The sequence below is a fragment of the Tenrec ecaudatus genome, chromosome 13 (genome assembly GCF_050624435.1).
Source record: "Tenrec ecaudatus isolate mTenEca1 chromosome 13, mTenEca1.hap1, whole genome shotgun sequence".
Lineage (NCBI taxonomy): Eukaryota > Metazoa > Chordata > Mammalia > Afrosoricida > Tenrecidae > Tenrec > Tenrec ecaudatus.
The window spans coordinates 67,086,238-67,099,101 of record NC_134542.1 but is presented as its reverse complement, the minus strand read 5'-3'; the positions used below and the strand labels follow the sequence as shown (position 1 = coordinate 67,099,101).

Sequence of the window (12,864 nt, the reverse complement as noted above, 5' to 3'; positions counted from 1 at the left end):
TAAGAATGTCAGGCTACCTGGGCTCAACTTTCCTCCCTTCTCTGAGCCTCTTAAAGAAAACTCATTTACTCATTCAGCCATGATGCATGCCTCCCCTCCTCCACACACATCAACACCCTCCCCCTCACTGCCCATGTTAATGGCCACAGGGTTTGTTTTGGATACGTAGAGCAGTATATTTTCATCCATGCTCAAGGACTCTCTAAAACTTACTGGGAAGAATTACCTTGTATCCTAACTTTTGTCTACACAAATGGCGGTACACTGTGAGAAGTAGCTCGGTAACACTGGACGGAGTAAATGTGTTTCTCTCGGCCATGCTGTGACTGTGCTCCCCCCCCCCCCCCCGGGTGCTTGTGCTGCTCCGTATCCCTACCCTTCGTGCTCTCCGGCGCAGTGCTCCCTGCCCCAGCAACAGTGCTGCCTCAAGCTGCTTTCACCAGGGTCTTCACCTTCGTGGATCTAACAGACTGCAAGTAGTTAGCAGACTTCAAACCGTGCTTATTTGCCTCTGCCGTGATTTCTGACTTTGGAAGAAATTGGAAGCATCACCCAGTAGATGTTGCTGTACCTTTGTGTCCTTTAAACACAAAACAAGACTCCTTCTGTTCCTTTCTGTGGGTCTGCCAGCAATTCCTTGAAAGGTCACTTAGCACTGCCTCAAAATTAGTTCAAAGTCATCTGCCAGCCTCTACTGTTCACCTACTTGGGAACTGATAACGCGCTCACAGAGTTACTTCTCTGGTTCTTCACACTATTTTCTTTACCTTTTTTTGAGCTAGGCTATTTTTAGTACAGAATATCACAGCACACACACCCCTCCACCACCCTAATAAACAGTGCCGCCAGGTCCATTCCAACTCATAGCGACCCTGATGTAACACAGAGTAGAACTGTCTCGTTGGGTTTGCAAGGCTGCAGAGACTGCCGCAGCATTCTCACTCAGCACAGCTAGTGTGCTTGAGCCTGATGCTCCGCAGCCGAGCTCTCTCACCACTGCGCCCCAGGCTCCTGTGTCTGGAACATAAACAGCTACTTTTCCACATGGTGGTGAAGTGTAGTCAGCCACGACATTGCGTCTAGTATATGTGTAGGAATCTTACTTTCTCAAATACTAAATATGAACATTTTTCGTACAGAGCAGAAATGCTCAGGCAGGCCTCCTTGCTAAGGAGATTAGGTGAGAGAAAGTGCTTCAAGGTAACCTAAGGGTTCTATAGAAACTTGATGTGCAGTAGGCCTAGTAAATTAGCTTAATATTCTTCTACATTTCACCATTCTTATTATAAATTACTCCTTGTTCATTATTATTATTTTTTTTAGCTAACGATGACAAGCACAGCTGCTAGAAGGCCCGCATCCTCACGTTAGCCTGACCAGCTCATTGTTTCCTACAGACAACCTACAGGGGAAGCCAAATTATAATCAGAAGGTTGCTTGGTGAGCAAGGATTTGGAACAAAAGAAGTTTCAGAATTTGAATATTTAATGGCATCAAGCTAAGATAGCTTGATTCACTCATCTTCCTAGAGAGATAGCCTTGCTGTGGGGTGGTAATTCTCAAGCTCCCCTGCTGGAGACGCCCTCTCGCCTGGACAGCGCTTGAATAGTTGCTGTCCTCATTTTCCTTGTAAGACATTGCCGTTTGACATTACTGTTGCTTCTAAAGGGCACATTGCTTCTCCAGAAGTGAATGTCTTCCATCAGGTGCTGATGGGAAGGTCAGTGACCGCTGGCAGTGCAGTGGTTAGCGCTGAGCTGTGAACTGGAAGGCTGATGCCTCCCCACCTCTCTCCACGGGACAAAGACCTGTTGCGCTCCTTCCCTAACGACTGAAGCCCAGGAAACCCTAGGGGGCAGTTCTGCTGGCGCATGGGACCGAGGGGTAGTCGAGGACACCCTACAACAGCGTCTGGACCTTGTGGGTTATTGTTTCCAGACATCTGTCTCTGTCCTCATCCAGCCTAGCGACGTAACTTTACAGTGATGGAGGATGTCATCGTTTGTTCATGTATGTACTGCAGCGACTCTTTGTAATTAATCTGGGACCCCCCCCAGAAAAGCATAGCCTCTCTCGTGGTCGTTCGTACTGATTTATTCTCACAGCACGAGGCAGCTTCCCTAATTCAGATGCTGGCCGTCATTCAAAAGAAGCTTAGCTCTCTTTTTCTTCCCCATCCTTTTGCAAATATATTTTGAGAAGCTTTCACATGTAAGTAGTTAAGAGCTGCAGTGATCATTAGAAGAGATCCATTTCTGTGGTTCTCAGACGTGGCCCCACATTAGAATCACCTGGGCAATTTTTAACGCTCTCAGTGCTCACCTGGCCCCTGAGATGAACTAAGTCTGACTCTCTTAGTAGGGTGACTCAGAGACAACAACATAATTTTGAGTTCCCCAGAGGATTACAGTCAAGGTTCAAAACCTTATTCTAGAAGTAAGGAAAGAGCCAACCCAAACTCACTGCCATCAAGTCCATTGCATCTCACAGCGACCTTTTAGGACACAATAGAACTCCCCCTTTGGGTTCAAACGGCTGACCTTGAGGACAGCAGTTCATTGTGTAGCTCACTCTGCCACCAAACTGCTTACGTTCTGAAACGGACTTAGGTGAGGCCACTTTTCCAATGCTGGTCATTGTCTAAACTACAATTGTAAAGTTGGGGGAAGGCAATGGCATTTTGCAGTATTTTCTTTTTAACGAAACCCTTTAACGAGAGTCTGTCCTGCTTCTGTTCTTGCTTGCAAAGTCGCTCTTTGAATGGGTGAACTATTACTTGAAAATGGGGTGTTCTTGCATCTAGTTCATGAGCCCCAGACCTTAGCACAATGGTCCGGAGCCGTTACTGTGCGTCAGCATCACGTGTGGAGCCTCGCCTGACTGTGATGGAGTGCACCTGAAGAGTGCGCCTGCGGCTGTACTCTACTGTGAAAGCGCGGTGCTGGGGAAGCCCCAGCCACAGCACCAGTGTAGTTTCCAGGGAGACACTCAGTTGCAGCTCACAGCAGCCCCCATGCTAGAAAGTCGACCTGCTCTACCGCAGGGTTACCTTGGCTCAGATCTTTGTGGAAACAGATTGACACGCCTTTCTTTTGCAGGGCCACAGGGGGAGGGGGTTTTGAACCCCAACCTCTAAGATTGATACCCAAGTGCAAATCATTGGCTTCCCCCAGGACCTACTTGCCGGGGCGGGAGGAAGGGGAGGGATAGGGAAGTTGTGATCTGAAAACCAAACCAGCCAATGTCATTGAGCTGAGTCTACCTCCTGTGCCCTGTCAAGGCCATCAACCTTCCCAGCAGGAGAAAGCTGTCTCTCCCCTTCTGGACAAGTGACTTTGAACCCTGAGCACGCAGGGAGCAGCCCAGCACCTCCCACAGCAACTAGAACTCCATCGGAGGAAAAACTCTTCATTTGGGTTTTCAATTTGCTGTTACGTTTCATTTCATGCTTTTCGAAACATTAAAGCGCAAACCCTTTTAATGTTAAGATTATAGTGGTGTTGATAATTTACTATCATCTGAAAAAGTTGTTTTCTTCTCCCTTCTTTTTTCTTACTTTGTTGTGTTGGAGGAAAATACAGTTGGTCAGCCTGCAGAGCTTCTCATGATGTGGACTTTGTGTTTCTGGGGTATCTCCTGTTGTGCCCCTCTACTGCCTGTGTTTCTTGTTTTATGCGTAGGCATAAAACCTTGAGATAGACACAGGTTCAGTCAACCACTTCCTAGGTGGTGGTCTCTGCTTCCATCGGGATATGTATACAGGGGGCTTCAAATAGTTCCTGGGAAATTTTATTACCTTTTCATTCACTTTTTTCTCTCATAATGACTGGTTTCTCTGGCTGCTGTGTTTTTGGGTGATGATCCTGCCTGGGTCCATTAACACACGTAGGGTTGCAATTGATTTTAATACTTTAGTTCTTTGCCTAGTAGCTAACAGCCAAGAGGACCCACACTAGTCCATATGTTCATGCCTTCTCACATTTTGGGATTTTTTTTCCCGTCATCTGAGCCACGTTCTGTAGTAGATGTCCATGTACTCAGGGACACAAAATTCCCATGTTCACAGCAGTCGAATCTGCTTATGAAGGTCAGTCTGGTCGTACATAAAGTCGGTGACTTACATTTTCCTGCTTCTGAGCCTGTGTTAACTGCTGTCTTCTGAGGAAACCGCGCTGACATCACAAAGCCGGTGCTGGTCATTCTTTCCATGGCCCGTGACTCGGTCTTTTTACCCGAGTGTTCAAAGGGTTTTTTTGTCCTAAATGGGTCAATTTTCCTAGATACATAGAATATCCTTTCAATATGTAATTTCAAGCTGCCTTTTATTTTACGAGCATTCTCTCGAGGGACAGCTTTTGCTGTCTGTTCCGGAACGTTGCACCAGCTTTATTTAGGGCTGCTTATCAGTGTGTCTTTGCTAATCTTTCTTTTTTAAAATTTTCTTTAGCTCTTTCATCCTTTCTTCTTTTAATAACAGCCTTAAAAGAAATATAATTCAGACCATCATATTTACCCATTTAAAATGTGCAATCTAATGCATGTGAGCATCTTGCACGGCTATAACCACAATCTCATTGTTTTAACATTTTCAAATCTCAAAAAATAGATCACCATCCTCCTGAGTGCTCCCTCATCATGCCTCCCTTCTCCCAGCCCCTGGAAACCACCAGTCTGCTTCCAGGCTCTGGATTTGCCTGAGATGGCCAGCGATTCATGGTCATTTCATGGAATCAGATAGTATGTGACTAGCTTCTTTCGCTGGACATGTTTTCACAGTTCATCTATGTTGTATGCAGGTCCAAACTTTGTGTCTTTGTTCAGTCATGTTTCAGCATGTCCTTATACCACCTTTTATTCCATTTTCTCATTTGATGCCCATTTGAGTTGTTTGCACTTTCTGACTGTTATGAATGTGTTAGTGTACGCATTTCGTGTGAGCCTATGATGCCATTTCTCTTGGGTCTTTACCTGAGAGAACAATTTTGAGGAATTGCCAAACTATTTTCCAGAGCAGCTCTACCAGTTTCTGTTCCCACCAACGATGTGTGAGCGTTCCGAGCTGCGCTGCTAATGGCAAGGTCAGCGGTTTAAAACCACCCGTGGCACCCAGGGAGAACAATGAGGCTTTCTACTCCCATAAATATTCACAGTTTTGGAAACCCAGAGGGACAATTCTACGCTATCCGTTAGCATCACTGTAAATCCGAATTGACTCTGTGGCAATGAGTTGTTGAGTCGGTACAAAGGAACCCTGGCGGTGCAGTCATAGGTGATCTGCTGCTAACTGAAAGGTTGGCAGTTCAAGTCCACCCAGTGATTTCACAGGAGAAAAGACCTAGCCATCTGCTCCCATAAAGACGGTAGCCCAGGAGACCCTATGGGCAGCTCTGCTGTCTTACTGGGCGCTATGAGTTGGCACCGCAGGAGCCCTGATGATGGACTGGTCTCTGCAAAGTGGTCAGTGCAAGCCAACCGGGCGATGGCTCTTGGGAGCCGACCTCCAGGCTGAGGCACCTTGGGATGGGTTGCCAATTAGTCTGTGCCAGAAATTTCACAAACCTGGAGTGTAATTCGGAGGTTCCCCAGTAACCTATCCTGGAAGTCTGCCATTGGTCGTCAGAGCTCTCCAGAACAGCACATCAAACGCTGATTAATGGACGTGAATATTGTGCAGTAAAGAGAAGTACAAGTATGCCCTTTGAGAAAAGTTCCTTTTACACCACTTCTTTTTGCGGAAAGACTTACGTCACTACCTATTCTGGCTAAAGAAGGAAATTAGAAGAGGAGACGAATCTTGCTTTTACTCAAAAAGGAGCAGGGGGAATTTGTTCATCATGTTTGTCAGCAAATTGTTAAAGATGCAGCATGCAGGGCCCCCAAGGCGCTGAGTCCCTTTCCTGGGAAGGACACTCAGCTTCAAGCGCTGTAGTTTTCAGCTGTGTCTGTGGACCCTGTGTGTTCATGTTGTTTCAGGAATGATGCGTTAGGGACAAAGACCCCTGGCCGTGCTGAGGTTAAAGAGCTTGGCTGCTGACTGAAAGGTCAGTAGCTCTGGCGGGAGAAAGTGGCAGTTTGGAAATCCTGTGGGCATGCTTCTACTGTGTCCGTTAGGGTTACTTTGACTCCACAGCAGGGGATGTGGTTTGGCGTTTATGATGTTGGGTAGGTTATTCTCCTAAGATACAAGTGGCTTTCTGCTCCCATAAAAAGTTACTCTCTGAGAAACTAAAAAAACCAGCAAAACCCAGCTTACTGCCAGGGAGGTGGTTGTCCCTCATAACAACCCTACAGGACCAGGTAGAACTGTGCCTGCGGGTTTCTGAGACTGTGACACTTCATGAGCATAAAGAGCCTCTTCTTCCTCCCGTGGAGCGGCTGGTGGTTTCAGACTGCTGACCTTGCGATTAGCAGCCCAACACATACCCGCTCTCGCCAGAAATGCAGAGGAGCAAGTTGGAGCCCACTTGAATGCAGGGGGAAGCGAGTGGGCACACAGTAAGGAGAGGCCTACGTGATATGACAGTCTGATGCTTCGTGATGTCGAGAACTTGTGGATTGAAGGTGTTCCCTCTTGGGGGCACTGTCGGCACTGGCTCGATTGAAGTAAGTTTGCATTTGGGGGGTTGTACCTGGAGGTTTTTGAGAACACCTTGTCTCCTAGTATTGTCCGTGTTGCCTAGTTTTCTGGGACGATTTAGGTACAAGTCAAAACGTGCAGTGCCACTGGCAATTGCTCTGAAAACACATTCTATTCCTTTTTTAAAACAGTACGGCAAGTTTAAAAGGGAAAAAATAAAGCAGTTCAGTAGTTTCCTCTTTAATCCATAATTCATAACAAGCAATATTCTAGTGAAACAAATTATAGGAACTTTTTCTAGGCTGAGTTAAATATCATAAAATGTTTTCATGCCTGTTGAATGTCTGTCAGATATTGACCGTGCTAAGAATCAACTTTTCCCTTTCAGAATAACAAGCCTTTGTACTCATTTGAAGATAACTCAGACTATGTTTATGATGTGATGTGGTCACCCACCCACCCAGCCCTATTTGCCTGTGTGGATGGCATGGGGAGACTGGATTTGTGGAATCTCAATAATGACACAGAGGTGAGCAGGAAAATAACCAAAATTGAGCTGAAAAACAGAAAATTGGAGATTTATTGAATAATTTGTGAAATTCCTTTTATCCCAAGGAATGTAAAAGGGCTCAGTGATTGTGGCTTCATCACAAAGAAGCTAAATAAGCTTTGTACCCTAAATAATAAACAGCATGCTGTGCAGAACTGAAGGCAGAAATAATGTGACCAAGACCATTTCCCGGGGCATTTCCTCTTCCTTCTGAACAGCACCATCGTGTCTCTAATGGCCTGGCAAAGTCTCATTTATAAGGCAACAGGGAGATTTTTCTGTCACAGGCTAGAAAGCAGGTACTTTCAGACTGTTGAAGTATGTTAACCTTAATTCTGGATTTCTAAATTATCTCTTAGCCTTGATAGAATTGTGTATCATCTATAAGCATTAGTCTAAGACTGACGTGTGATTGAAGCAAAAATGTATTTTGATGACTTTTTTTTCCCATGCAGGATTGAAAATAGTGTTACTGTTCATATAAAATGAATATAAAAAGCCACTAGATATCCAATTTGTGGTACTAAAACCACTTATTAGCGGTACAATTTAACTATTTCTATTTAGCCATGTGTATCTCTATCAGCTCATGGAGACTTAAAACGCCCTTAGAACGTAGATTGCTTTGTGGCAGCAGCCTTCATGTTAGTAGTTCTGTCAACAAGGAGAACGCTGCTCAGTGTCTTGTCCCAAACCCACTCTTCCACCTCTTCTCTGGTGGTATCTTTCTAATAGTTGGTTACACAGGGCAATGAAGAATAATATATTGGAAATATAAGAACATGAATGTTGTGTTCAGTTGTTAGGGAAACACGTACAAATACTGCTACCAATAGCTAAATACTTGGATGTGATTGTATGTTTTCCAGTTACTTAGAAGGTTACTTTCTTGGTGCGGGTTTTGAGCTTGTAGATTTATGGCCACAATTTAATATGGATCTTTCCTCTCACAGTCAAATAAATAATATATCTAAATACAGTTTTATGTATAAGAAGATTTAGGTCAGAGGGATTTTTCTATTTTGACTGTAAGTCTTCACTGTTTTGTTTTTTTTCTATTTTGCTTTTTGGGTTATTTTGTTTTAATGAAACATATTGTGTATAGTTACACAGCCCACCTCAACAAATGAAATCAGTAATAATCGCCTATTAAGCCCCATGAAGGCGATTCTTTCCTCCCTCCCTCTCTTATCCTATCTCTCCCCTCTCCCTGTCCCCACCCCCATCCTTGGCCTCCTCAGAGTCATCAAAGTCTTATTCTTTGGTGTAAAAACCACATTCTCTTTTAGAAGGATTATTTTTCATCTGGTTTCAAATGTTTTAAGTTTTGTGTTTTTTAAAGAGTTGTTATTGTAGTATGTAGTCACAATCACAAAGTGACTGTTTGCTCTGCATGTCACTGTCTCTCCAGTATGGGAGAGGTCACGTGGATTAGAAGGGCCTGGTGCCACTGCTGGGACCTGCAGCCTGCCTCCCTCCAGTCAGTTCTGGAACTGGAGCCGGAAAGGCCTGTGTTGCACCTTCTCTCAGAACCCGTTCTAGGCATGGGATTAGCCCACAGGTTTCTGCCAACAGGAATGCAAGCTGCCACAGCAGCTCCAATCCTCCACAGCTGGACTCTCATTTGTGTGTGGAGACCTGGATTGTCTTGGTGTGGCTTCGTGTCTTTGTTTCTAATGAGCTGTAGCTGTATGTTTTCAAACACCTGACTTCTTAAAGAATTTAAAACAACAAAGAATATTCTATTAAAGGACAGTTCTCCCAAAGTGATGTGTCTGGTCAGGTGAGAATTTCCTATCTAAGGACTTAAGTATTTTTGCCAAACCATTTTTCAGGGATTGACTATAATGCCATCTATAATATATCATCGAACAGGAAGAAAGTTGGAGAAATTCTTTATCTACCTATTTTCATCTTCGTTTTTAAAAATGTAGCCAGATTGGAAGAAAGAAGAATTACTGTTTTACATGTTTATAGAAATCTTGATGAAACTTTTAACACTGCGCTGTATTTTCAATGACTTTAGGTGCCAACTGCCAGCATTTCTGTCGAGGGTAATCCTGCTCTGAATCGTGTAAGATGGACCCATTCGGGAAGGGAGATTGCCGTGGGCGATTCTGAAGGACAGATTGTTATATACGATGTGGGAGAGGTATGGAACCTGCTGCCTATAATTTTGACACATCCATTTGGCTTTCACAGCAACGCAGTGGAGGTATCTTTGTGACTAAGCCTAGGCTCTGAGGCGCATGCATTTGTAGAAACCATGTGGTTGTAAAGCAAAACGTACTCTCCACTGCAGACGCAACCCTGCAGGTGTTCTGTGTCCCGTGCAACAGATTTTGAGGGGAGCCTGACAGGTTGACAGTAGCCTGTTTTTAGAAGCCCATTAGCTAGAAATTAGAAACTGCTTGGGTGGAAAAAGAAGTTCGTAGTTATAATTGAACTGCATGTAATAGCTAATGAGACCAGATTTTGTTTTCCTGTGTCCATAGATTTGCTTGGGCAAGGTCATAGAAACCAGAAGCAATGTCTTTTGGGAGTCATCCGATGGCTCTAGCCAAGTGTGAACCTTGAACTGTACTGCACAACCATGGCGAATCAAATTTAACCTGAGGCGCTGCTTTCTGCTTTCCTTTAGTGCCCAACCTGCCCCTACCCAATGCCTGGGATGAGCTCCTCCGATGGGGGACCGGCCAGCACCTTCATTTTGCTGTGCCTCATGATTCCTGCCCGCCCCAATGTCTCCAGCAACTGGGTCTGCAGGGAGAGGAATTAAATTGCTTACAACATCACTGTCCATGATGATGGAACTATCCTATAGAGATACTATCCACTCTTATAGCCAATGACAATCAAAAAAGCCCTCACTAACATAGAGTCAATTCCGACTCATTACGCCCCTGTAGGACAAGGTGGAACTGCCTCTGTGGCATCTGAGACTTAACCTGATGGGAGAAGAAAGTCTCATCTTTCTCCTGAGGAATGGCTGGTCGTTTCTAACTGCTGACCTTGGCAGTCAGCAATCTAGCACGTAACCACTACACCACCAGGGTTCCTGACCACTAACCTTAGCGATCCCTTAAAATGTGGCTAGTTCAACCGAGGAACTGCATTTTTAACTTTCTGTTAAGTTTCAGTAATTCAGTATAAAGAGTTGAGGGCTAGATGTTCTATCAGGTTAGACCCTGTTGGCTTAGAAGCAGGTGCCCCTCTTTGCCCCACTGATTGTCCTGTGCTCTAATCTAGCCTTGACAGACTCCCACTGTTTTGTAACGACAATTACCAAATAGTCATGAGCTGCTTCAGGGAGGAAAGCATCACAAACCTCTTACATCTCACCCTTTTCCATTGGTGCAACACTGAAGACGTAGAATTGGCGTCAGATCTGATGGCGTGATTGAGACATTAGTCAAGGTTATCTTATGCCCCACACAAAAATGACTACTTAAGATAAATCAGCTTTTGGGAATCACACTTAAAAAGCTACACAGGTAGGAATGGTGTTAAGAATGAAGTGAAAAACAGTTGAAGGAATTCTTCCCTGCCAGCAAACTGCATGAGCTGCCGATAGCCAGACGTATGGTGACAAAGCACTGTGCTCTTTCTCCCCGCGCGGACGCTCACCTTTGCAGTCACTCCTGAGGCTGGCACAACACGCTTCACAAACACCACCCTTTGGTTCAGAGTGTACGTCAGTGTTGTAGCCCTCTAACGATGGAAAGGTCATCAGGCCATTTAATACTTTTTAATTGGAGGGGGAGGGGGTGGGAGTGGGGGAGTTAAACAACTGTTTGAAAGCAAACTGAATGATAATGGGGAAGATGATCTTTTATTTCACAATATCTTTCTTCTACAGCAGATTGCTGTCCCCCGCAATGATGAGTGGGCCCGGTTTGGCCGCACGCTCGCGGAAATTAACGCAAACCGAGCCGACGCCGAGGAGGAAGCAGCCGCTCGGATTCCTGCTTAGTTCCTGAAGTGGGAGGCACAGCCTTTGTAGATTGGGACGCCCGCTAAGTAGATCCTACGAGTATGTGCATGCTTCTGTCTCAATGATAATTAAAAGGAAACCACGTGGATGTAATGCCGCAAACATATCTTACAGTGCCCTTTTTATAGAACATGCATCTGGTTTGGCGTTTGTGTCATTTTTAATACAGCTGACTGACTTTACAAAATGCAGCCTTTTCTGAATTCTTATATACAGTTATATATTTCATATTAGTTATCCTTTTGAATCCTTTTCAATTTACAACGCTATTGCAGCTCTTTCTAAAGCACAGATTATATAAGTTCTGCATATTTTTAAATGGTCGCAGTTCTCTGTTAAACTAACCATAACGTATAGGAACATTGTCTCTTCTTCACCTTGGCATGAATACATCTACCCAAGTTCTACCCTAGTACCCCTTTTCTTCTTTATGATTCACGTGGTAGCGATCTATAAATAAAAAGCAAATATGCATTAACTTTTTATTTGGATTTACTCCTTGCAGTTTGGATTTTCCCATCTCTTTCTAAAGTGTCTAAGTGGTTTTTTAAACATCCTCCTTTAAGCCCTGTTGTGATCAGCCACCTCAGAAACTTTAAAGCTCTACGCCTCAAATACACTAGACAGAATATCCTGTCCATTTCCCCATGCAGCGCGAACTGGTGTTTAATCTCAGTGTAAAAAATTCCCAAGTTAACCTGTGCTTTGATATCTTATTTTCTTTGCATGTAAAACATACTTATTTTAAAGAATAAATGGAAAGCTGCCTATTATTTGCACTGATTGAGATGACTAGGAAATGTGAGCCCACCGAGAGGGAGAAACCTCCCCTGAGAAGAATTGATGTCATGGTTGCTGTAGCCAGGAAGGGAAGTGCTCACATGAGCCCCCATGTTATCATTGAATCAGCTCCACATCTTGAGCTCTGAACCTTGTTGGGGCCACTTTGTCTATGCATCTGAAAGGTAGCTGACCCGCTCCTAAGGATTAGTATTGAAATCAACCTGTTTTCGGATCAGAAGCCAGCACTAGGATCTATAAGGGCCCTCTCCTTGATCTCCAACCTTTATTCTTCTAAAGTTTTACCACCTCTTTAGTTACCAGAACGTGAATTAGAAGGGAAGATTAGAAATCAGAATTTAAGCAGTATTGTTTTGTTTTTGTTAATAATCCTAACAAAGACCTGGTAAGAAAGAAGTTTACAAATAGTAATGGAACGTCTTGGCTCTGGTCATTACATAGCATGAGGAGTAATTGAACTGGATGCCAGAGCCAGCTCTAGTTTGGGCTCGGCCATCGGGGCTCGTCAGGTCTTGCTGGCTCTCTACCTTACCCTCCGCATCTGGGAAATGCCTTTGGATTAGATTGTTTCTAAATTTCATCCTAGATCGGCAACAGTTCATTCCAGTTACCCCAGGCCTCTTCTGATTATCTGATTTTCATAAACTGCCACCCCATAATTTTCTATTATTAACCAAGGTGAATTTTGTTATGTCAGTTGGTGAACCTCCCGAATTATCAGAAGATCCATTTCTACAGGATCACACTGTATAGAAAAATTCATGGGATTATAATATTGTAGTTTCAAAATCTGTTTATAAAAATCACTAGAAAAGAAGAACTACCTATGTGTTAAAACATGATTTTAAACAAGTAGGAAATCAAGTAGTAAGGCTTGTTGGATGCTCAGTGACCCAAGTTGACTAGTTCAATTGTGGGAGGAAAACGAAAAAGGAATTAAAT

General features: G+C 44.1%; 1 protein-coding gene across 4 annotated transcripts in view; it reads left to right on the top strand.

Moving 5' to 3' along the window:
• The window catches only part of DYNC1I2 (dynein cytoplasmic 1 intermediate chain 2), a 67,040-nt gene extending 55,436 nt beyond the window's left edge, over positions 1 to 11,604 (top strand). For 3 of the 4 annotated variants that reach the window (XM_075529299.1, XM_075529301.1, XM_075529300.1), the window contains 3 exons: positions 6,966 to 7,106; positions 9,154 to 9,279; positions 10,987 to 11,604. In XM_075529299.1, coding sequence (XP_075385414.1) covers positions 6,966 to 7,106; positions 9,154 to 9,279; positions 10,987 to 11,100 — 381 coding nt within the window. In that variant the 3' untranslated portion in view covers positions 11,101 to 11,604. The remainder of the gene's footprint in view (positions 1 to 6,965; positions 7,107 to 9,153; positions 9,280 to 10,986) is intronic. The other variant, XM_075529302.1, reaches the window with a different exon arrangement.
• Positions 11,605 to 12,864: the final 1,260 nt, after the last annotated feature.